Consider the following 25,187-nt stretch of genomic DNA (forward strand, 5'->3'; position numbering starts at 1 on the left):
CATACACCCATACACATACATGCCATACACACACCTATACACATACACATACATTCACAGACACACATACATACACCTACACATATACACCCATACACATACACACACACATATACAAATATACTCACCCCTATATACATGTACATACACCCCTACACGCACATGCGCATACACACATCTACACATATACACACACACCCACGTATACATATACATACACACATATGTACATACACCTACACGCACACACATATGCACATACACACACACAGTCTAAGGCAGTGCTTGAAGCCTTTTTTTTTTTTTTTTTTTTTTTTGCGGTACGCGGGCCTCTCACCGTTGTGGCCTCTCCCGTTGCGGAGCACAGGCTCCGGACGCACAGACTCAGCGGCCATGGCTCACGGGCCCAGCCACTCCGCGGCATGTGGGATCCTCCCAGACCAGCGCACGAACCCGCGTGCCCTGCATCGGCAGGCGGACTCTCAACCACTGCGCCACCAGGGAAGCCCTTGATTATTTTTAAAATCATTTTTCTGGGTCTTTTAAAGATATATATGAAATTTTTATGTTTGCTTTCTCTACCCTACCGCAGTTCTTTTCTAAAAACAAGTCCGAGTGTCAATGAACAGACGAACACACAAGCCTGCAGCACTTTACACCCTGAGCTCCTGTCGCGAGCTGACCAAGTTCACTAGGCAAGCTGGGGTTTGGGTTGACCTAGAATAGTCTTCAACCACAGGCTTTTTTTTTTTTTTTTTTTTTCAGAACCTGCAGTTTTTGTTGTGCCCTCTCTCTGGACACCTGCCCTGTGGTTAAAGGGGCCTTGCACTTTCTATGTCAAGCCTCTGGGCTGTTGAGTGAGAAGCCCTCCAAGGAGCTCTCTGCAGTGTCTGCAGTTTCGCAGACACGTGGGGGGTTCATGCTCTTCCTCAGACAGTCTGGCTGCAAGGAGCCCTGCCTCCTCCCAATGCCTGGGGGGGGGGACTTCTGGGCTCCCTAGCGGTACCCCAACCTCTGGAGGACAACTGTTTCCCCTACAAACCTAGTCTTGTCATGCTGGACTTGAGAACGATTCACTGGCCGTCGCGGCCTGTATCTGGTGGCATATGTGGCTGGGTTGGGAGTGAGTCTGTGGGAATTCACATCACGGCTTGTAAAGAGACAGCTCCATGTGGTGGCGCAGGGCCTGGGACCTGGGTCCCGGCTGCCTAGGGCCGAGTCTGGGCTCCTCCTGCACTAGCTGGGTGGCTGACTCGGCCTCTCTTCCTCAACATCCTCACCTGCGGGATAGTAATAAACCTCCCTCACGGGGTTACTATATTTAGAGATAAAAGACTTCAGGTGGGGCCCGTGAGCCGTGGCCGCTGAGCCTGCGCGTCCGGAGCCTGTGCTCCGCAACGGGAGAGGCCGCAGCGGTGAGAGGCCCTCGTACCGCAAAAAAAAAAAAAAAAAAATCAAGACAAGGATAAAATTAGAATGCGAATGGGCAAGCCGGAGGCCTGCTTAAGGACCGCAGTGGATCCGCACATGCGGCCCGAGATTCCTGAGGGTGGAGTGGGAAGAGGCACCGACCTGCCTCCTGATGGCCACGTGCTTTGCAGGCTCCCTGCTTCCTTCCGCCCTCCGTCTTTCCTGGTCAGAAGTCCTGATTCCTGTCTGCCCTCCCGGGGAGCCTCCCTCCTGCTCTCTCCCTTCCTGCCCTCGATTCCTCGCCCTTCTCTGGGTTTATTTACAGCCGCCTTCTCTTTCTGAAGCTGCCGGAGCTGCACAAATAGGCCGGGCGCCTCGGCCCCAGCCGGGTTTGGAGGCCAGGGTGGAAGGAGGTCTGCGCCTCCAGCCAGCCCGCGTGGGACGGGGCGGAGTGCTGGCCGCTCCCCCAGAGCTCAGGGACTGCTCTGACCTCCCTCGTTACTCCTGGCTCGTTTATAATCAGCTCTTCCATTCTCTTAACCCGAAGCCCTCTCAGAATCACAGTAATTGCCCATGACTGCAGCTGGGTGGTTCATTTATTCTTTCTAATTTGGAGAATCCAAATGGTTTAGCCCCCGTTTTTATTTTAAAAGCTTTAGGGGTTTTGTAAACTTTGGAGGCACTAAAGCCAAAGTGGCCAGATACATGCTCACACAAGTCCAAGCACACGCACCATGGGGCACGCCACGGCACCTGCAGGGCAGACTTTTTGAGTGAGGAGTCGGGGAGGCAGGTAATATGATCTGAGAGACTGGTATGTAAGCTGCACCACCCACACCTACACCGCCAAGGACACCAGCATCACCTCCACCTCCATCAACTGCACTGCCATTACCACCACTTCCATCACTACCACCACCAAAACGAATACCCCCTCACTACCACCATCTTCACCTCCATTTCCACTACCATCACCACCACCCCTCACCCAGGTGCCTAAAATTCCACCATCGCAGCTTCATTTCTTTGGCTTAATCATTTGCTTTCTTCAGCCATTCTCTTTGAATTACATTAGTGTGAAATAGTGAGGCTCAGACCTGCTTTTCTCAATGACTGAATGTCCCCAGGAGTATGAGCCAGATGCCAAGAGGAGGTCTCTCAAAATAGGAGGGCGGGAAGATGAGTGTGTGTGTGTGTGTGTGTGTGCGCGCGCGCGCGCCCGCATAAGCATGTCTTATCAGTTTAATAAGTTTGAAAAAAGAAAACGTCTACTGACGCCTCTGCAACAATGTCAGGGCTCATTGTTTATGTTTCGATCTTAACAGAGCAAATCCTAAGTTTCCATCTTAGGGAGCAGATTATAAAAAACTGATTTATCCTGAAGATAAGTGGTTCTCAAACCTTATCAAGCAAGAGAATCACCCAGAGGGCTTGTTCAGACGTAAGACTGAGTCTCCCAGTCAGCAGGCCTGGGGCGCGGCTCTGTGATCTGCATTTCGCACAGGTTCCCAGCGATACTGCGGCTGCCGCAGTTCTGCAACCACGCTTGAGAATCAGTCCAGTAGGTGAAAACACACCCACGCTGTTACGGCACGCGCACACACACACACATACACACACACACCACAAACACAAACTTGCAGAATGCGTCAGCCCTTTCTATGTAGATACTCCTGTCCTGTGTACAGCTTGAAGAATGTGAATAAAAATAAAATACCATGGAGAGCTAAAGACATATTAAGATCATCCAACCAGCTGAGAAGAGTAGTGTTGTAATACGATTGGCCCAGAGATGTGGATGGGAGAACTTACATAGAAAATATGAAGTCTTGAGTAAAAGTAACATAACTTACCCTAGGTTGGGCCGACACAGCAATTTAAGAACAGCCAGCACAGGGAGGCCAAAGGTGGCTGAGCTGACCCCGGAGCAGCGAGGGCCTGAGAGGAGTTCCTGCTCCAGCAAAGAGGGGCCGTGAGGGGTGAAGCGCTCCAGGGGCAGCCAGGGAGCAGCGCTACAATATGCCTGCGGCCTGCGCCTGTTTCCGGACTCAACAAATGCCACCAGGAAGGAGGCCGCCCGCTGAGGCCATGGGAGGCGAGGCCCCAAGTCAGAAGCCTGTTGCCCACCAGCACCGGCGGAGCCCCCTGAGATTCTGGCAGCCTCGTCTACAAAATGCCGATGATCATCTGCGTTTGGCAGGACGGTTGTGAGGGTTAAATGAGATTCTGCGTGCTCCTGTGCTCTGTAGGGTGTAAAATGCTCTTACCACTAAAAGACAAAAATGCAGATGCTATATCCAACTCAAGGGAAGAAGAGACGGCTTAAAGTTTTAAGTAATGTTTGTTCACTTGTGTCAGGCCTGAGACTCGTTTTTTAAAAAGGAGTGAACAGATAAATTTGGGAGAAGAAGGTGTTAGGAGGACTGGGGTCAGGGGTGAAACACCAGCCGCCACCCCAGGCCGAGTCATCTCCCGTCCTGCCTCTTGGCGTCTGGAATGCCGCCTTCTCCTATGTTGTTAGTAGGAAGGATTCTCCATTTTCCAGAGTCTCTGCTAAAAATGCAAATATCCCTGGGAGTGGCACCCTTGAAGCTCTTAAACCCCCAGGCAGCAGCTCCCAGGTCTGCTCCCTCCTGGCGCTGGGACGGCTGGTGAACCTCGCCCCTGGACCACAGGAATATATGAAGCTGTTATTTCAATTCTCCAAACATCCAAGGAGGAAGAAGCAGCCAGAAAATACAGGTCTCAAATTGACCAGGTTTCCGAACCTGAACATTCAGGTGGAAAGGAAGCCCATTTGAAGCCAATGCTAAGGCTTCTAGACACAAAATATGGGCTTGTTCCCAAGAAGCCATTCAAGGATCTCACGACTTCTTGCAACAGCTCCTCCCCTGCCCCACCACACCCTGACATTAACGTCGGTCTTGGGGTGTGGGTCGGAGGGCGTGTGTCCCGAGGGCTCTCTGACTCTGCTGCAGTTGGACACTCCTGGGGAACGTTTGAAAGTCTCAGTGGCCAGACGCCCCCCCAAACCACTTAAATCAGGATCTCCGGGGTGTGACCTTGGCATCAGCATTTTCCAAACACCCTGGGGGATTCTAGTGAGCACTGAAATCTGAGAGCCAGCGGCCTAGTCTGGTTTAGGGCGGGAGAAACCTGGGTGGATGTCCTTCTCCCCCGTTGGCTTTGTGGCTTCAGGTAAATCCCCTGGAGTCTGAGAGCCTCAAGAGTGCTCACCTGTAAGGTGGGGCGACTCTTCCGTCACAGGCTCGTGAGTGGTGCAGAGGTGCGTGAAAGAGCCCCAGGCACAGCTGGTGCCTGACACAGGGAGATGCTGCTCTTTGTAAGTTCAGAAACTGGGGCGCGAGGCTTTGAGTGCACCTCAGATGGGGCCCCGTGTCCCACCTGGAAAATGATGCGGTCAGATTAGAAACGTCTCAGGTTCCCTTGAGCTCTAACACCCTGGGAGTCTGCAGTCAAGAGGGGTGAATTGCAGGTGGTCCTGAATAGCTCTGGGAACGTTGCAAACCATGACAATGAGCAAAGCAGGGCTACCAAATTACCTTCCCCTGCACCCGACCCTCCCCCACCTCACTGCTCCGTCCGTCCGCTCGCTCAGGAGACTTCAACCTCTTGCCGCCTTTGTCAGCAGCCCTTTCATGTCCTGGCCGAGTGGACAGGGCCTAGCAGTGACCAGTCAAGGCCATGGCCCCTTGGGTGGGGCTACAGGCCGAGCAAGGCTGCCAGGCTCTTGGGCCCCGAGGAGAGCGTCGAGGACCCTCTGGTCCGGAGCTTGGCACTGTTGACCTTTGGGGTGGCTAATTCTTCACTTCTGGGGGCTGTCCTGTGCTTTGTGGGCTGTTCAGCAGCATATCTGGCCTCTATCCACTAGATGCCAGCAGCAGCCCCCGAGGTCATGACAAAGACGTCTCCAGACGTTGCCAAAGGTCCCCTGGGGTCAGAATCGTCTCCCCTCACCCCTCGTTGAGAACCACTGATCTGGAGGCCCATCCTTCCCAGCCCAGATGCAGAAAGAAGAATGATGTTCTTTCGTGTGTGGATATGGATTAGTTCTGTGTTTCTCGAATATAGTCACAGGAGAGAGAGGAGGTGCTCTAAAAGCGCAGAATTGTTTCCACTCGAAGGTGGGCGGAGCTGGAGAAAAGGGGCGGGCATGGGGGGGGTGTCTCTTCAAAAGGAGGAACCGAAACCCCAGGCCGCTGCCTCCCAGTAGAGACCTTACCTACCCAGGGCAGTGCCAGCCTTGGAGACAGGTGCCTGTGACGCTCCTGCCCCCCAGAGGTCCCCGGAGGGAGCCCTCGCCGGCTTCGGGACCCCCGGGTGCGTTTTCAGCTGCGGCCTTCGTGGTGAGATGCTCTCGTGGGTCGCTGAGTGGAAGAGCAAGTTACAGAGGTCCCGAGAGGGTGTGATCCTCACTGGGGAAAAATAATACAGATCTGTCTGCACGCAGAGGGCACGACGTGGCCGTACCGACACCAAGGTGTTAATGTGGTTGTGACGGAGGCTGGGATTTCAGGTTTTCACTTATTTGCTTGTCTGTTTTCTCAGTTTTGTACCTTGAACATTGTAGTTACTGGCAGCAAGGGGGGGAAAAGTCACTCAAAAAAGTAGAGAAGAGGCAAACACTTGGGCAAAGTCACGTCAAACCCACGTCGCCAGAAACACTGCTGGGGTCATAAAAAGGCAGTGAGAGGGCAGGTCTGCCGACCTCCAGCCTTGGCGCCCGCGATGGGTGGGTAGGGGTCGCCCGCAGTGCTGCCTGTCGGAGGAGGGGGACAGAGAGGGAGGCTGCAAATAAGGAATCGGAGCGCGCCGGGGTGGACCGGGTCTGGGTGCAGCCGGGGGCCTGGTCCTGGGGACGCAGACCCTGCACGACGTTGAGGACCGTCGCCGTCGTCGGGATCTGTCAGCTTCGCGGGGGTGGGGGGCCAGAGAGGGGGAGACGTGCGTGACCACGTGGCTGAGGCCGCGCCTCTAGGACGCGGGGTCCGAGGTGTGCCGCGTGGGCCCCGGAGCCCCGATGGCCCGGGGTCAGGGAGTGGAGGCAGAAGGAGGAAAGGAAGCAGCGCTCCGGGACTGAGCTAGCGAGGCTCGGGGACGCGAGCTGGGCTGGGCGCCCGCCGCCCGGATGAGACGAGCCCGAGCCGCGGTCGCCGTGTCCCGAGGTGACGGTCGTAGCTCCTCCGCCCCACTCTGCGCGGGCCGGCCCTGGCCACCGGAAGGGCCGAGCCCCGCGCCGTCGCCCGCCGACGGCGCCGGGGTGTTTCCGCGGCCTGTCCCCGCTCCCGGCCCAGCACAGACCGCGACACGCGGCGGCCGCGGGGCCGGGGCTCGGCTGCCCTCTGCTGGGAGAAGCGAGAAGCGCAGCCTCAGGTTGGGCCCCACCGTCCCGTCCAGCCGGAAATCGACGCCGCCGAGTCCTTGAGAACGCGAACGTGGGAAGACTGGGAAAGGGGCACGTGGTGGGAGTGTAGACCGATCTTAGAAGGAAAGGCCGTCGTGGTGCATCAGGGGAGAGCGGGAGAGGCTGCCCTCTGCGTCCCACCGGGTCCCCGAGATGGGGACATTTGCCCTGCATCTACCGCGTGCACAGTGCTGGCTGCATGGGGGCCGTGGTTGGCAGGGGAGCAGGGCGTGGGCCCAGCTCCTCAGGAACCGGCACATAAGGAGAGGGACGGCCAGGCAAGCGGTAGGGCCACGTGCAGGCCAGTGGGATGGGGGCTGGCGGTGCAGGTGGCTTCAGAGCAGGCTGCGGGACTCATGTGAGTGTGGGGCACACAAGGGCGTTCTATCAGTGTCCTGGGTTGGCTTTGAACAAAGGAAATTTATTCTCTCAGAGAAATTTATACTGGAGGCCAAAAGTCCAAAATCCAGGTGTCGAGAGGGTCACTCCAGTCCCTCGGAAGGCTCCAGGGGAGAATCTGTCCGTGGCCTTTCTCTTAAGTTCTGGGGTTCCCTGAAATCCTCGGCAGCCCTCGACTTGTAGACACATGACTCCAGTCTCTGCCTCCCGTCTGGTCACCTGGCTGTCTTCCTCCACGTGCCTGCGTGCCTTCTCCTCCTCTTTTATAAGGACACCAGTCGATCTGATGAGGTCTGCAGAGTCCCTGTTTCCAAATAAAGGCACCTTCTCAAGTATTGGCTTAGGACTTGGGCGTGCCTTGGGGGGCTGTACATGATTCAACCCGTATCACTCATGTTGGGGTGTGGGCGGGAAAGTCCAGAGGGGAGCTTGGGCTTCACTCCAGAGGCAGAGAGAATGTGGAGAGATCCTGATGACCTAATCTAATCTGAGAGGCGCCAGGCAGGCAGGAGCCAGGATGGAGACAGGCTTCAGGAGGTGGGGCTGTGATTCTGGAGAGGGAGTCGGGGCATTTCTGCTTCCCCTCCTGGGAACTGGACTTGAGGACTGTCTGGGGGTTTAGATCAACCAATATACAGTAGGCAGTGTTTTCTTATTCTCAAAATTATTTTAAATGCTCCGTTTTTTTTCTAGTTCAAAGAGCGATCCATGGTCACTTAAAAAAAAAAAGTCCGTGCAGAATAGTGTACAGAAGATTATCAAAATCACAGGAACCTCAGCAGCCAGGGATAACTGCATGTAAATAGATGCATATATATGTAAATGGCTGTGATGATGCTGTTCACGGTGAGAATCATGCCACACGGCCAACCTCTCTGGAGCTGTGACTTTTGCCAGCACTTTATAAATTTAGTTATGTAGATTCTTTTTAAGAAGGCTATTCTTAGCTCAAAATTTGACCCACAATTAGGATCAGTGTTGCCGCTGCAAGGGGCAGTTGCCTTGCTCATGTGGCCCAGAAGATGAGGCAAGTCTCGTCTCCCCAGGTGAGCCCAGGTGGGCTTGGGGGGAGGCCACAGGGAGAGGCAGGAGGCCCAACCAGGGTGAATAACCAGGGTCATCGCCAGAAGAACCAGACTGTGGCGGAGGGAGGGGTCACACCTCAAGTGCAAAGGGCCCAGAGAAGGCGGGAATGTCCTCAGCTAGCTAAAAATAGTCCCCCAATTTTAAGCAATACCTGTTCAGATTTAGGTGAGGTGGTGCAGGCAGTCATTATGCGAAGTATAATGTTTACAAGCCGATTTCCCCGGAAAAGTTCTCAGTTGTGAGTCCAGGATTATAGCAGCCCAGGGTCTTTCACAGAAATAGAAATTTTAAAATGTCTCCATGCATAAAATGTTTTTTGTTGAATTTATCACAGACTCCAAGTCAGGACTTCAGATAAGTCCAGAAATAAGAGAGTGACAGTGGGAAGATTTCAGCAGTATTAATTTTTATAATTTATATCCTGTCCGCTTCTGAAAAGGGTTTTAGGCTGCTTCCAGTGAAAGACATGTGCACAACAGGGTTGCTAAAATGGGACTAGAAAGTTGGAGACTCATTCAGGAGGAGGAGGATGTGAAGGAGATAAACCTACTGTAACGCAAGGTTAAACTTAGTGCCGAGCATCCCGGCAGCTCAACGACTAGGGCCTCTGAGGGAAGGTGACAGGAGGGTCCAGCTCAGCAGCCTGAGGGTAGAGGGGCAGGTTCAGTGCACGGCTGCAAGAGCACCTGGCTTGGATGGGGGTCCTGGACTGCAAAAGGGGACCCACCTGACCCTGGCCTCCTCCCAGGGTCTGTCCTCTCGAGAGAGGCCTGCCCTGCTGGAGTTCACACCCCTGGGCCCGAGGAGCAGCAAGGGGCGGCTAGTGGGACACCAGGTGTCATCTGGTTGTCCACATGTGTGTGCAAGCAAGGTCCTGGCAGTGCAGGGTAGGGCCCAATCTGAGGGAGAGCAAAGGCCACCCTCGGTCAGGCCACGGGCTCTCCCTCCAGTGCATCCTTCACGGTCAAAAGAACCTCCCCCCCCCCCCCCCCCCCCCCCCCCCCCCCCCCCCCCGTCCCCAGCAAACCGTCCGTGCTTCAAGGAGGGGCTCTCTAATCACCATCGTGTCCCCCCAGCACCTAATGATTGTGCTTAATGATTGTGCTTCAAATGAATGATTGAAAGGAAATGCCGGGACATCCCTAGTGGTCCAGTGGTAAAGAATCCCCCTTCCAATGCAGGGGACGCAGGCAGGTTCATTCCCTGGTTAGGGAACTAAGATCCCACATGCCTCGGGGCAACTAAACCTGCGCATCACAACTACTGAGCTTGTGCGCCTTAACTACAGAGGCCTCGTGCCACAACTAGAATGAAAACCCGCACGCCACAACCAGAGAGAAGCCCGCGCAGCAAAGAAAGATCCCACATGCCGCAACTAAGACCCAACACAGCCAGAAATAAATTAAATAAATACTAAATAAATCTTGAAAATAAAAAGGATATGCCAGTTTCATAATGTCACCAGCTCAGAAAACTCCATGGACTTGCCATTGCTTAGAGGTAAAACCCAGCTTCTCACGGGTCAGCCAAGGCTTTCTACGAAGACTCCCTTCCCTCTCTGCCAGGCCTCCTAGGAGCCCTCCTTCCCCGGCTCCTCTCCACCCAGCTCCGCAGGCTCTCCCCTCTGCCGCTCCCAGGCCGTTCTCTCAGGTCTGCGGGGAAGAACTCTCGTCAAGCTGACGTTTACTGTCACCTTGTCTCCCTGCCCAGGAAACAGCTTGGGGACTGAGCCGGGTCAGACGCGTCCAGTGCCCACTGCTCATTTCTGAACGAACCCCTGTGCGCTTCTGGGGTTCGTGTGCCCCTCCGCGAGGTCAGGGAGTGGAGGTGCGCCTTCCTCCCAGCTGCCTGGACAAGAGTAAGGGTCCTGCCTGGGAAAGTGAACTGGCGGTGACGAGAGAGGGGAGGGTGGCGAGTGGGCCTTGGAGGGTGACAGCCCAGGGGACGGGCGTATTTCTCAAACTCGGGAGAAAGCAGAATCAGGAAGTGTGGAACTCTGGCTTTCACAGAAGCCTGAGAAGGTTGTTTAACAGAGATGCTGTCCTGTGACACCTTTGGTCCCCAGCGCCATCATCGGAGGTAGACACGGAGTAGGGCCGCGGCTCTCAGCCTGTGGTCCCTGCACCTGCGGCGTCAGCGACCCGGGGAACTCGGTAGAAAGGCAGATTCTCGGGCCCCGCCCCAGACCGCTGACTCGAAGCCGTGGGCGGGGCCGGGACCTGTGTTTTCTCAGGTGATGCGGGTGGTTCTCATTCGGGCTGATTGCTGTTTGAGAACCAGGGTCTCGGCAGAGCAGCGAGGTGCAGAAGCGCTCCTTTCCCCACTGGGGTGAACCTGTAGGCCCTGTGCGCCCTCACCTGGGCCACCGAGGCTCCCTCTGTCCCCCCCTTAGATGCCCAGTGGCCTGAGCTCTCAGGGCTGCGCTGGGGTGGAAGGGGGCCCGTCCCCGCAGTATCTGGCTCACCCGCAGGTGTGGCCCCTGAAGCCCAGGCCCGTGGGCCTCCCACCCGCTGGGTGGCGGGTATAAGGTGCGCAGGAGCTGGAGGCCCAGGCCCTGGGAGGAGCCTGCGCGGCGGCAGCGGCGGCGGCGGCGGCGGCGGGGTGAGTAGGGCGGCGTACACGCGAGCGAGTCAGGGCTCACTAGCGTAAATCCACTGCGCCCGCAGCACGGGCCGGGGGTCTCGGGAGCTGGCTGCCGCGTCCAGCATTTCACCCTCCCAGCAGCGGACTTGGGAGTTCTTGTGCCCATTTTAGAGACGGAGACAGCGGGCCTGCGTGGGGCATTTGCCCGAAGTCGTCCCTGCTGGAAGCGGAGGGGCTAGGTTTGGGGTTGAGGCCGGGAGGCTGGAGGAGGGGGGGGGGGTCCGGTGGGACGGAGCAGGAAGCGAAGGGACTCAGATCTCCCCTCCCGCCACCAGCGGCCCCTGGAAGCCCCTTCCCAGAGGACAGCCCGCCTACCCGGGCGCCGTGTGACTGCGAAGAAAGCTTTAAGGGCTGACCACGGGGCTTGTCATAAAGGGGTTTTAGCTGCGGAGAAAATGTTTATCGGCGCATAGCGGGTGGTGCTGAAGAGACTCTTGGGGGCTGACCGGGAGCAAGGACGAGGTTTGGGGCCTGACTACCCAGGCCAGGAAGCAGGGGCGCTGGGCAGAGCTCAGGCCCCCCGCCCGGGGGCCCAGAACGCAGGCCTCCCAAGAGCAGACCAGCCGTTGAGAACAAGTCATCTTAAGAGGGAAGAGGGAGGCGGCTGCCAGACTGCTGGCACCATCTACGAAGAGGCAACGGGACTGAGCGGGACACACAGCGTCACAGCATCGCTCGTCCACAGGCCCTTGTTCCGAGAGAGAAAAAGTAAAGGCCGGGGCCGGTGCGCCTGCCGACATGCTGCTCACTCAGTCTCCCCTGGAGAACTCGGGGCAGGTCCAGGCGCAGAGCGCCCAGAGAAACACGGGGAGTCCTCGAAAGCCCCAGGACTGGGACGCCCCGCCTTGACCTTCTGCCAGCTAGGAGAGTGGGAGGACGTCCCCCAGGTTGGCCTAGATGTTCCTCTGCTTAGGAACAGGATCTTGCTTCTCCAGGTGTTGGAGGAGGATCGGAAGACAAGCAGCTGGAGAAAGTGTAGGCGAGTCAGAAGACCGAGGCCGAGAGGGCGGTGTGCCGGCATCTTCTGGCCACCACGGAAGAAAGCAGAGAGGGACATGGAGAGGAGGGGGCGGCTCAGGGGGAGCGCGTGGGCTGCCCCGCAGCAACGGCTGCTGCTGGACTGGAGGCGCTTCGTGTTTAGCGGATGCACCTGAAGTTAGTTGCCAGGTGATTTGAGGAATGCTTTCCGAGGCAGACCAAACACGCGGCACTCAGAGCTCCCCACCTCCCGGGACGCCACTTAGCTCAGGGATGCTGCCGTCTAGAGAAGGCGCTGTCTCTGGCCCGCCGTGTCACTGACCACCACTGGATGTGACGTGGTCGGCGCAGCTCTTGGGCTGCTGAGCAGCTGCTATGAGCGGGTGATTTAGAAGTTTGGAGCCGCAGAGGATAGTCGTTGCCCCCGGTCAGGACAGTTCAGGGCCATTAAGACTGTCGGCCTGTCGTGTATTTGAGAGAGCTGTTTTTAATTTCAGTTCTTAAACCAGGCACGGGGTGTGGCATTACACACGGATGCCAGAAGGGATGATATTAACCCGCCGGCCCGAACTTTTCTAATAACTCCTGCGCCTCCCGGCACACACAGCCCAGGAAAACCAGCCGACCCGCGCCTTTGTCATGCTGGGTAATTAACGTGTGCTCACAATGATTTAGCGACTAGCCAGAGTCAGATGTACTGCCGAAGCTTACATCAAAGGCACAAATTGGGTAGATTAGGTAGAATTATATTAGGTCCACAGGGAAGTGGGTGGTGGGTTGGTCTCTGCCTGATTTCTTCAGTGAACAGCGCTGCGCCCGGGTGACCGAGCCCAAGGTGTTCTGTGCCCTTCCTGCTCTCAGCGCTCTGAGAACTTCAACTCAGGGGCTCTGGCTACAGAATAAAACTCCACCCCAGAGAGGAGGAAGGAGACTTATTTCTAGATGGCATTGCCAACAAATGGGAAGAGAGTGAGGTTTCTAAAGTGAAGTGAGAAGTGGCAGGGATTTTTTTTTTTTTTTTTTTTTTTTTTGAGGTCATTTGTTTTCAGGGAGAATGCTTCCCATTCATACCTCTGGGTCCCTGACCAGGTGCTACACAGCGAGAATTGGCCAGACATGAGGACATCCTGAGTAATACTTGTTCTTCCAGATCTTCTCTGTTCCTGCTTGGCAACTCAGAGCTGGTGAATGCATTAGGATCTTGCTTTAAATTTTTAATTTTTGGACTATCTAGTCATAGGACTGGGAGTTAGAAACCCCAGCAGGGGCCCAGGGCTCACTTCAGAAACTAATTTTTATCATTCTGATCTTTTATTCTCCCGTGTGTTGGTGGCTGAGGTAGATGTGGTCTGCATGGATGAGAAGGCAAGTGTCAGTTTCTCCAGGAGCTGGATGTGTGGTCCTGGACTTGTGGACCCTCTTCCCAGTGAGGAAGCCCCTGCCCCCACTTTCTTCTCTCCCTTCTCCATCTGGTCCTCCCTCTGCCCTCCCTCCCCCTCCCTTTCCTCCCTTCCTTCCTTCTTTCTCTCCATCCCTTCCCATTCCCTTCCATCTCCTTTTCCTTTCTCCCTCTTTCTCTCACTTCCTCCTTCCCTCCCTCCCTCCCTATATTTACTAAGGGCTTAATCCTGAACCTGAAGAAACTACACAAGGATGAATATCTGCTTCCCTGTCAGGGATGCAGGTGTTTCTCTAAGGCATCACCTGACCCTGTGTTTTAACCCAGCCCTTCCCTGCTCCTTCAATAGTATTGAAAAGTTAAAGCAAATGCACTCCTGAGAAGAATCTGGATTCCACCCCCAACTCAGTATTCGTAGACATATCAGAGACGTCAAATTTGGACACCACGGGAATTGAAGAGGCACAGGGAAAACTGGGATTTGTTGGGTTGGAGCCCCGTCCTGCAGGCTGAAGTGCCGTCCATCTCCAGCTCTGCAGGAGCCTGAATAAGGCTCAGGGAACCCGTCTCCCTGCGTTCTTGGCCACCATAGGAGAGCCTGTCTCATCACTTACTATGTCGAAGAAAAGTCTCCCTTTAAACAGGGAGTTGGAAGACTTGATAAAGTGCTGTTTCCACAGATACTGTACTACAGTCGTGCGTAATAAGAATCTATGAAAAGAGAACCAGGGCTGGCGTAAGAGCAAGCTCAGAGGAAAGGGTTTCCTCAATCGTTCTTATTTTTTAACAAGGTCTTATTTTAGCTTTGCGTGAGATTGACAACTAGCATTTTCTTAGTTTTGTAAACTCTGTCCCAGCTGAAGGATCTGTAGCTAGCTGTGGCCACTGCGGACTGAAGGGAGGTAGAAGGATACAGGTAAAGGTGGTGACGGGGGCCGTGACCGTCCGCCCCTGGTAAGTGCCCAGCTCGTCCAGATGAGAATGTCCACCTTCTGGGCTTCGCTCACAGTAGGAAGCGAAGGGAAACAGAGCCTCCAACAGGGACAGTTGGAGAAGACAACCAGTAGTAATAAAGTAAAAATAAACACCCTCCCATCACCCCGGTTGGCAGAGTCAAGGGACTCTGCAGAGCTTAGCACAGCTCCGTAGAGAGCGTCAAATGCAAGCTTTTATGCTCAACTTTGTCCACTTGCTCTTTGCAGGCAGCGGGCCCTCGTGCTGGAGTTCCAGGCAGCCCCCTCGCTGTGTCCTGTGGCGTTTTCTGTTGGGCTGCAGACCTACACTCCCACTCTAAGCCCGGGACGTCAGGGGCAGTGTGAGGATGAATTTCTGGAGCGTTTTCAGGTAAGCAGGTAGAAGGTGTTCTATAAATGTGCCAAGCTTGCTTGGTTTGCCTAATTTAGATTCTTAGGGGAGTCCATTAAGACTGGCTCGTACCCTTCTGTCATTAACATTTATATGGAATCTTGTTTTCTTTGTTTTTTTACTATGGTTTTGTTTTCTTTTTTAGTAAGTGATCTTGCCTCACCAAAGGCAAAAGGCCTCACCTAGCTTATGTAAGAAATATAAATTAAGGTCCTGAATCACTCCACTAGTACTTGGGCAGAAAAGTTGAACTCTGCGTACTTCTTGATAACTGTGCTACTATAATTTTCTCCAAAACTGAGTAATCTGCCGTCAGACAAAATCTGCTAACAGCCTCACTCATTGTTACAAGATTAATATCACTGCTTGCCGGAGATGCTTCCTTTCCTCTTCTAGACTCACAAAAGCACAGCCTTTGATAATTAATCCTGATAACACCAACACAGAAACCCAGATCCTTGACATATAACTCAGTGACTCGGCAGAAAGGAAAAACATCTCACTTGCACTTGATAAAGTTCCATAAAAATGTGTATTTTGCTAACTTTCATGAGAAATTTAACGATTTGGAGAAATTTTATATTTTCCCTGGCTGATTTTCATTTGTACTTAAATGTTTGTTTTAAAGAAGATACAGAACCAAACCTAGGAGAGATTAAATTTTGCCCCAAGTGAAATTGCTAAATTCAGTGGATTTTAATTACCTTTGTCCCCATGGGCTTTCCCCACCCCCCTTCATTTCTCTTACCTTCCTCTTAGGTTACAAGGATTAATTTGCAAGCTGAGTCCCACACTATCCGTGAGACTAAGCAGAATGTACGACAGGCGAGGTGATGAGGTGCCCCCTTTGGACCGAGCAGCTGAGGCAGGTTTTTTTTCCAGCGTCAGCCTGTGTCAGTGCGATGGAGGGAGGGTCACCTGCGGTCACACCTCGGCTCTGCGGGGCCTGGGCAGCGGCTCGCTGTCTCTCCCGTCATTAGGATCCTTGTTTCTTGTAGAGACAGGCCGCAGGGCGTCTTGTGCCCTATTTTTCATTCCCAGTTTGTTCAGAAACCGTATTTTCTTAAGTCTGAAAACAGCAGCCGCCCATGGATACGTTTTTACAGGGCAGCAAGAACCTACCAGAATAGGCGTTTGTTTTTCCCCTTGAATGAATCCTGAGGCCCTGGAAGTCGCCCCCTGCCCACCACGGTCTCTCTATATACTCCACGCTGCTTTCTCCAACAGCTTGGCGCCGAGACTCTAAAGCTTAACGCTGAGCCAGTGTAAGCGGCGTTCTTATGGGAGCCGCCTTAATGGCGGCTTACGCGTGAAGTGGGAACGGCGTGCTGCCCACCCTCTAAACAATTTCTAGTGCTCAGCCTCCATGAAATGGACTGCTTATGGCAAGATAATGTCTGCTCTGTTCCTTTTTAAGTCTGTGAAAAATGTCATCCTGGTTGATAGGGTGATTAAAACTCTTTATGGTCCAGGAGATAAATGTGATTGTGTTTGCCATGCTCTACCCAAGATGAAGACAGAGAAGGAGGCAAACTTGAGATTCCATAACATTTCCCCTCTTCCATATCCAGGAACGTTCAGAACTCAGTACACAGATGGTACTTCACATAAAGAGTAACATTATCTGTTAAACACTTTTCCTTTCCATTAACCAGTTTAACAATATGCCTCTGGTATAAAAGGAATAGACAAATGACATCTTCTGATATCTGAGTTCTGACTGTAGAAAAAAATCACTTTAGTCAGTCATATTGCTTGTTTTTCTTTTAACTTTCATCTTTGTTACTTCATTTTGGCTTTTAAAATGCAACTGGAGCCTATGCTTGGTACCGGTTCTAGGGAATCTGTCCCCATCAACCTTTCCTCAGCAGGTGATTCACCATCATTACTATGGGAGTCGTTGTGTCCGTCCCCCCACCCCCCTATCCCTTAAGGACAACAGACGCATATGGGAAGGGTTTTGTAAACCTTAGGCATGTCACACAAACATGCACTCAAACATTCCTTCCTTTAGGCTTCCAGGTGGGTGGTGGCACACCCACCACCCACCTAGACTCAGACTCATAATAGGGACAAAAACCTGTTCAGTTTTCCTCCCGATTTCCTTCCTTCATTGCATTCAAAGACTAGAGCTATTTTATTAGCAGAGATTTAGTTAAAAATGAAAGGTGGGTGAAGTTATTTTGCTACTCCACATACCCTGAGATAAATTTCACAATCCTTTTCTTTTAGTCTTGGATTTTAAACAGGTTACATAGGAATCCCAGGTGCTGATTACACCTGTTTAATTAACAATACAGCAATTTTAACAGGGTAACACAGTCCAGAGAAAAATGTTACATTAGGCAGTTGACATTTCATTTAAAATTTTTTCTTAAAACTAAAAGGTTTCATTTTAACAGATAAAGTTCAAATGTACTTTTTTAAACTGATTGATTGTTAATTAGAGCCTAAGCAATTATAAAGAAAATACACAATGATATTCAACCAGAGGTTAATTTTCTGGTCATACTGACATGTTAAAATACTTTTCTTAAAATTTTAATTTACCTGAGACTCAGTTCTCAGGTATCTTTTTGGTTAAAAATATTTGTTAAGATAGGTGATAATTGGACTATTTTTATATTGACAACTGAAATAAAGCTATAAACTGTCAGTCAGTGTTTCGGGACCCAGAACCAACTTGTCAAAAAAGTACATTTTATACCCATAATATCGTTATTTTCACATGATTATCCTTTCAAGTTATCATAATCTGTTACTGGCTTCTTGTTTAAGAATTTACAGGGCCTAAGGTGAGGCTGTCAGGTAAATAAATGACTGGCATATACAAATCAAAGACTGTGTTCAGGACAAGAGAGCCACACCCACTGCCTGATGGACAGGATTCACCCATTAACCCGTCACTTTGGAGTCTGCCTAACAGGAGCAAGTCCTCCGAGTTCTGACAGCCACATACGGACAAGAAAGGCTGCTAAAACTTATTTAATTAGACTTAGAGGTACTACTGCTGTTAGGAGTCTGTTTATAAAGATTTTCCATCATACGTTATAATTTTGTTTTTCAGGTAAAAAACTTGGTTTCAACTGTTACAGTCATAGAAGTATTTCCCCTGGGATTTCCTCCACATAGAGAAGGTACCCATATAATTATTTTTAAATAGTCTTCCTAACTTTAGGAAAACTTTGCCCTCCCTCCAACACCCCCCACCCCCATATGAACATAACCAAATCAGTTGTAATAAAGTACAGCACACAGAAATGACTGTCGGCCTCCTACGGGGACACTGAATGCCATCCATCCCACAGGGTCACTCAACAATCTGCATGTGTTCCTTAGGAGAAATCCGTCGAGCCCCTTTGCTGGTGTGACATCTCCAAAGCCAGCTTTTCCCGTAACAATCGTTCTGGACGCCACCCACCATGCTCATCTCATTTGGATTTCAATGCTTCCTCCCATTCAACAGCCGATTCAGAGTTCTTGGGAATTGCTGGAAATATTGATTGCATTTTACTTCGAAAGTCTTTTATCTGAAAGATGAAAAAAAATCAGTCATCAGATGTTAAAAGATGGGGAAAAGAGCCAAAGCAATGAGAGACGTACCCCGTTGCTGACCGACTGATACATCATTGCTGTGGATACCGGGCGAAGGAAGACCAACAAAAGGTAAAGACTGTTCTCGCTGCCTTGAAAGACAATGAGACGTACCTCTTGTCTTTTTCCAAGTATAAGTCTACTGGGCCTTAAATAACATAAAACTCCACTGTAAATCTGGAAGGCAACATGCTCTAAATCGTCAGCCCTCATGACATTTATTTCCTACCAGGAGAATGGTATGTGTTGTTGGCCTTCATATATAAAGATGCAGCTGAGAATGGGATTTCTATCTAAATAAACATACTGAAGCCATTCAGACTTAAAGAATTTGGGGGCCAGAGGGAAGGAGTGGGGAGAAGTAACTTAGTAGGGGGTAAATAAAGAAGGAATCAATGGCAGATAGAGTAGAATGTTTTTATCAGCAGAGGGTGGTTTGGAATCCGAGAGTCAGAGCAGGAGGTTGGAAGATCCTGACATGCAGTGTCAGCTCCACCTAAGTGCGCACTGCCCTGAGCGAGGGGAACACTAAGTTATGGGAGGTGGATAATCTTTACCTTAGATAATACTAGATCCACACTCTTGATTCATTCTTTTCACTGAGATGGTCCTGTTCTGAAGGTAGTATTTCAGAAGCGCTACAGCACAGCACTGCAGCGTTCTCATCAGCCACATCCCAGCCATTATTTCCCAAGGACACAGATCTCCTCAGTCAGATTGTGAAGCACCCTGAACTCACAGCAAAACGTGAGTCATTCTTGGAGTGATGTTTGAGAGTCGGCTAGTATTTTTTCTTTTTTATCTTGATGCTTACTTATTTCAACTTGAAGCTGAATCCTTGTAGTGTTTCCAAATTCAGGTGGTGCATCCTGTTGGGACTTGTAAATTCCTAGTCATTTGTTCCAGTCATTGTAGCACCATTTTAGCACAGACCCTGGTATCAGGTACACCCCTCTGTTCAGAGCCCAACTCCACTGCTTGGGAAATCTGCTTATTCTAAGGGGTAGTTTCCATGTGTGCAGAAGGGAGATAATTACCTGCTTACAGAGCTGTGAGGATTAAGTGAGATAATGTACATAAAGCACAGCACCTGGCAGTACTCAACATATATTAGCTCGTGTCACTACAGCATCATCAAAATGTTCTGTGTTCCAAGAACAAAGCTCATATGGATAGAAGTATTGTGGTATGTTTGTCAAAAGCATTAATTTATAGTTATATCATTTTGGTTTAAATATTCTGATACTGGAAGACATAGAAGGTTATCCATCATATGTAGTCTGGAGGAGGTCCATGCCCACCATCTCTTTGTTTGGGTCTCAGACACCAGTCTTGAAGACACACACACACACCCACGACATGTGTGTCTCTCCCTAACTCCCTCCTCCATGCAGCTCTAGTTTGTAGTGTGACGAAAGGTTTTCAACTACAGGCACTACTGTATCCCTGGCTGGAAATGTAGTTCTAAATAGCAGTTCTCGAGTGGAGACTCCTGACAGTTTGGCTGTCACAATCGCAGGGGATTACTGTTTGCATAGGGGTGTGTGGGGACGTGGGGTGGTGCTAAATGTCTAGGGTGGCCAACAAAAAGAACTGCTTTGTCCAAAATCCCAAGAGTGCCCCCCTGGAAGAATCTTGCATGGGCTTTCTCAGTTGAAAGACCTCTCTGGCCAGGATCTGCAACGAGCTGCTTGGTTCCTTCCCTTCACCTTTCTGGTTGAACACCTGTTACAACTGAGCCTAACGACAGAGTTTTCCAGTGGGGTATCAGACAGCCAGGGCATGAACAGAATCGTTTACCATCGCACCTTCTCAGGAATCTGGAACAAGGTCCGTCGCTGAGAAGGCAGAGGCTGGGACACTCCGATGAGGCCTGGGTGGGAGAGTGCCGAGTGGCTGCTCCACTTCAGCACGGGGGCTGGTGTTCCCAGTTCCTCCTCTTGGCCCCATTTTTTTTCTTTCCTCTAATTTCCTAAGTATTATTTACTTGTTTCCCAGGGTCATAAGTGAGTAACTGAACCACTAGAAGGAATCATATCTGAAAAATAGCCAACTAGAACAGACAGGCTTCAGAGCAAGGGGAAGGAAGGGAGACAAGTGGGAAAAAGAACGCCATTTAGTCCTCTTTAACTTTTCAGCTGTGGAGGAGTTCAGTCAACATGGCAGAGAAGAAGGACCTTGAGCTCACCTCCCCTCACAAGCACACCAAAACCACAACTAAGTGCAAAACCACCATGGACGAAAAGATCAGAACCTACCAGAAAAGATCTTCTACAACAAAAGACGTAAAGGAGGAACCAGAAGGAGACGGGTAGGAATGGTGGCCTGGTAATACAGTTAAGTCCCACATCCCCAAGTGGGTGACCCACAGACTAGAGAATAATTACATTGCATAGGTTCTCCCACAGAAGTGAGAGTTCTGAGGCCCATGTCGGGCTCCCTAGCCTGGGGGGTCCTGCACTGGGAAGACGAGCCCCCAGAGAATTTGGCTTTAAATGTTAGTGGGGCTTAATTTCAGGAGTCCCAGAGGACTAGGGAAATAGAGACTTCACTCTTAAAGGGCACACACAACATCGCGCATGTTCTGGGATCCAGGACAAAGGCAGTAATTTGGTAGGAGCCTGGGCCAGACCTACCTGCCGGTCTTGCAGAGTCTCCTGGAGAGGCAGGAGGCAACTGCAGCTCACCACTTGGACACTGGTGCTGGTGGGTGCCATTGTGGAGTCCTCCCTCTAGCTCATTAGTGCCAAGACCTGACCCAGTGCTGGGATGCCTCAGGCCAAGCAACTAACTGGGTTGAGGACACAGCCCCACCCAGCAGCAGACAGCTGCCTTAAGACCTCGTGAGCCCAGCTGCCTTTAGACATGGCCCTGTCCACCACAGGGTCCAAGACCCAGCCCCACCTACCAGTGGGAAGGCACCAGCTCCAGAATCTCCTGGGCCTGCCCCAGCCCTCCAGGAAGCCTACTCTAGCCTCTGGACCAGCCTCCCCACCAGCAGGCCAACACAAGCTTTGGGACACCCTGGACCCTGTACCCAACTGTGTCAGGAACAACCCCCACCCAACCAGCCATCTGACACCAGCTCTAAGACCCTTGGGCCCTGTCACCAGCCTCCAGGACCAGGCTCTGCCTGCCAGGAGTCTAGCACTAATGCCAGGACCTGGCTTCATCCACCAGGGGGCAGACAACAGCCCCAGAATCTTCTGTACCCTGACGCCACACACCAGTGAGCCAGCACTAGCCCCAGGGCCCCCTGAGGTTCTGCAGTCAGCTGCCTCGTGACCCGGTCCTGTCAACCGGCAGTCGGCAGCTTCCGCACAAGGCAGGGTCTGGCACCCAACTGGACTGGGGGCCAACCAAACCTACCAGACCACCCACACAGTCAGCCTGTCACAAGAGAAGGACCAACCATAGGGGGAACTCCTAGAGCATACGGCTTGGGTGATAAGAGGGAATTGTGTTGCTGGGACACAGGGTGTCTCCTACAGAAGGCCACTTCTCCAAGGTCTGGAAACGTAACTAACCTACCATATACATTAAAACAACAAAACAAAAAACAGGCAAAATGAGGTGACAGAGGAACATGCTCCAGACAAAGGAACAAGGTAAAACCCCAGAAGAAGAATGGAGACGGGCAATCTACCCAAGAAAGTGTTCAGGGTAGTGATCGTGAAGGTGAACAAAGAACTCGGGAGAAGAACGGATGCACAGAGCAAGAAGTCAGCAGTTTTTAACAAAGAGTTAGAAAATAAAGAACAACCAGAGATGAAGACTACAGTAACTGAAATGAAAAATATACTAGAAGGAATCAACAGTTGACTGAATGATACAGAGGAACAGATCAGTGAGCTGGAAGACAGAAAAGACATAGTGGAAATGACTGATGCTGAACACAAAAAGAATGAAAAGAAATGAAGGCAGTTTAACGTCTCTGACCAGAGACGTTATCAGTATGTTTTTAGAGAGTGATACAATTAACATCACTGTGTGAAGCTGTTAGAGCTTAAAATTGATCAAGGGTTCATTATACAACTTATGATTGTTGTTATCATTTACATTTTGCTCCGTTAGGTTTTCGTGCCAACCTGTGTATATTACAAACATAAAATTTTCAAAAATGATGCATCATGAAATTTTGAGTGAAGAAAAATTTTTTGGTGAATTTTATGCAGATACTTTGAGCAACATATGTCGACTGGTGTCTCAGCAGATGATAGCTCTTCAGAATACAGTTCTGATTCAGATGATGTGAATATAAGACCAAATAAAGACAAAAAATCTTAGTGATTGATTCTGATACAGAAAGTGAAAATAGAACTCACGGTGCTGGAGAATGCTCCTTTGCTACTACAAAAGAGTGGATTGAAGACAACATTTCATGAAAATTAGAAGACTTTACAGGTGTGTTAGGTTTAACTACTGAATGTAATAACCCGCAAAGTGTTAGTGAAATAATAACAATTACTTTTTGGCCAGCCAAAATAAAAACTGCTGGCCACAGGCATTAGTTTCTGCAAAAATCCCCTGGTCACACACTAATATTCACATTATAGGGGTCCCTGAAGGAAAAGAGAGAGAAAGGGGCTGAGAACATATTTGAAGACATAATAGCTGAGAACTTCCCTGAGCTGGGAAAGTAAACAGCCATAGACATCCAGAGAGTCCACTCATAAAGGATTAACCCAAAGAGAAACACACCAAGACACACAATTAAAATGGCAAAAATTAAAGGTAGAGAATATTAAAAACAGCAAGGGAAAAGCAACAAATAACATACAAGGGAACTCCCATAAGGCTATCAGCTGACTTTTCAGCAGAAACTCTGCAGGCCAGAAAAGAGTGACACCATATATTTAAAGTGATGAAAGGGAAAAACCTACAACCAAGAATACTCTACCCAGCAAGACTCTTGTGTAGATTTGATAGATCAAAAGCTTTACAGACAAGCAAAAGCTAAGAGTTCAGCACCACCAAACCAGTTTTACAGGAAATGTTAAAGTAACTCTTCTAAGCAAAAAAGAAAATGCCATAACTAGAAACATGAAAATTACAAACTGGAAAGCTCAATGGTAAAAAGGCAAACACGCCGTAAAGACAGGAAGTCATCCACACACAAAGCTAGTAGGAAGGTTAAAAAACAATAGTAGTAAAATCATCTATATTCACAATAAGCAGTTAAGGGATACACAAAACAATTAGATGTAAAATATATCAAAAACAGTAATTGTGAGGGGAGGAGAGTAGAAATGCAGGGTTATTAAAATGCATTTGAAATTAAGAGATCAGCAACTTAAAACAAATATATATGTAATTCATATATATATAAAACTATATATATACATATATATATATAAAACTATGTATATATATGTATCTCACTATATAAAAACCTCATGGTAACCAAAAACCAAATTATCTATAATAGATATACACACATACACAAAAAGGAATCCAAATATAACACTAAAGATGGTCTTTTTTTTCCCTTCTTTTGTTCTTTTGTGACTTGATGACTTACAAAAACAACTTCCAAATAATTGACAGAATGTCAAAAGTACATATCATAATTACCTTAAATGTAAATGGAAGTGTTCCAATTAAAAAACAGAGTGTCTGAATGGATACAAAAACAAGACCCATATATGTGCTGCCTACACGAGATCTGAAGACACACAGACTGAAGGTTAGGGGATGAAAAAAGATATTCCATGCAAATAGAAATCAAAAGAAAACCAAGGGAGCAATACTTATATCAGACAAAATAGACTTTGAAATAAAGGCTGTTGCAAGAAACAAGGGCACTGCATAATGATCAAGGGATCAGTCCAAGAAAAAGATATAACAATTGTAAATATATATGCACCCAACATAGGAGAACTTAAACACATAAAGCAAATATTAACAGACATAAAGGGAGAAACTGAGAGTAACACAATAATAGTAGGGGACTTTAACACCCCATTTACATCAATGGACAGATCATCTAGACAGAAAATCAATAAGGAAACACTAGCCTTAAATGATACTTTAGACCAGATGAACTTAATTGATACACACAGAACATTCCATCCAAAAGCAGCAGAATACATATTCCTTTAAAGTGCACATGGATCGGGATAGATCACGTTTCCACAAAACAAGCCCTGGTAAATTTAAGAAAGTTGAAATGATGTCAATCATCTTTTCTGATATGAACACTATGATACTAGAAATCAACTACAAAAACTGCAGAAAACAAAAACACGTGGAGGCTAAACGATATACTACTAAACAACCAAACACTAAACAACCAATGGATCACTGAAGAAATCAAAAGTAAATTAAAAAATACCTAGACACAAATGAATACTAAAACACAATGATCCAAAACCTATGGGATGCAGCAAATGTAGTTCTAAGAGGGAAGTTTATAGTGATATAGCTTACCTTAGGAAACAAGAAAAATATCAAATAAATAACCTAACCTTACACCAAAAGGAACTAGAGAAAGAAGAACAAACAAAACCCAAAGTTAGTAGAAGGAAATAAATCATAAAGATCAGAGCAGAAATAAATGAAATAGAGCCAAAACAAAAATCAAACAAAAAACCCCAGGGAAAAAGCTGACAGTATTTCCTCTAAGATCAGGAACAAGACAAGGATGTCCACTCTCACCACTTTTATTCAACACAGTACTGGAAGTCCTAGCCACAGCAATCAGAGAGGAAAAAGAAATAAAAAGAATACAAATTGGAAAGGAAGAAGTAAAACTGTCACTGTTTGTAGATGACATGATACTATACATAAAAAAAATCCTACAGATGCCACCAGAAAACTACTAGAACTCATCAATGAATTTAGTAAAGTTGCAGGATACAAAATTAATATACAGAAATCTGTTGCATT

At 49.7% G+C, this 25,187-nt stretch overlaps 1 protein-coding gene across 3 annotated transcripts in view; it reads right to left on the reverse strand.

Moving 5' to 3' along the window:
- Window positions 1–16,823: 16,823 nt before the first annotated feature.
- The window catches only part of TMEM242 (transmembrane protein 242), an 85,722-nt gene continuing 77,358 nt past the window's right edge, over window positions 16,824–25,187 (reverse strand). For 2 of the 3 annotated variants that reach the window (XR_012324946.1, XR_012324945.1), the window contains one exon: window positions 16,824–18,235. Coding sequence is in view for 1 of the 3 variants with exons in the window: in XM_019951479.3 (XP_019807038.2) it covers window positions 18,137–18,235 (99 nt within the window). In the remaining 2 variants the exon portion in view is untranslated. The remainder of the gene's footprint in view (window positions 18,236–25,187) is intronic. The other variant, XM_019951479.3, reaches the window with a different exon arrangement.

Source organism: Tursiops truncatus, chromosome 12 (genome assembly GCF_011762595.2).
Source record: "Tursiops truncatus isolate mTurTru1 chromosome 12, mTurTru1.mat.Y, whole genome shotgun sequence".
In the NCBI taxonomy this organism is placed as follows: domain Eukaryota; kingdom Metazoa; phylum Chordata; class Mammalia; order Artiodactyla; family Delphinidae; genus Tursiops; species Tursiops truncatus.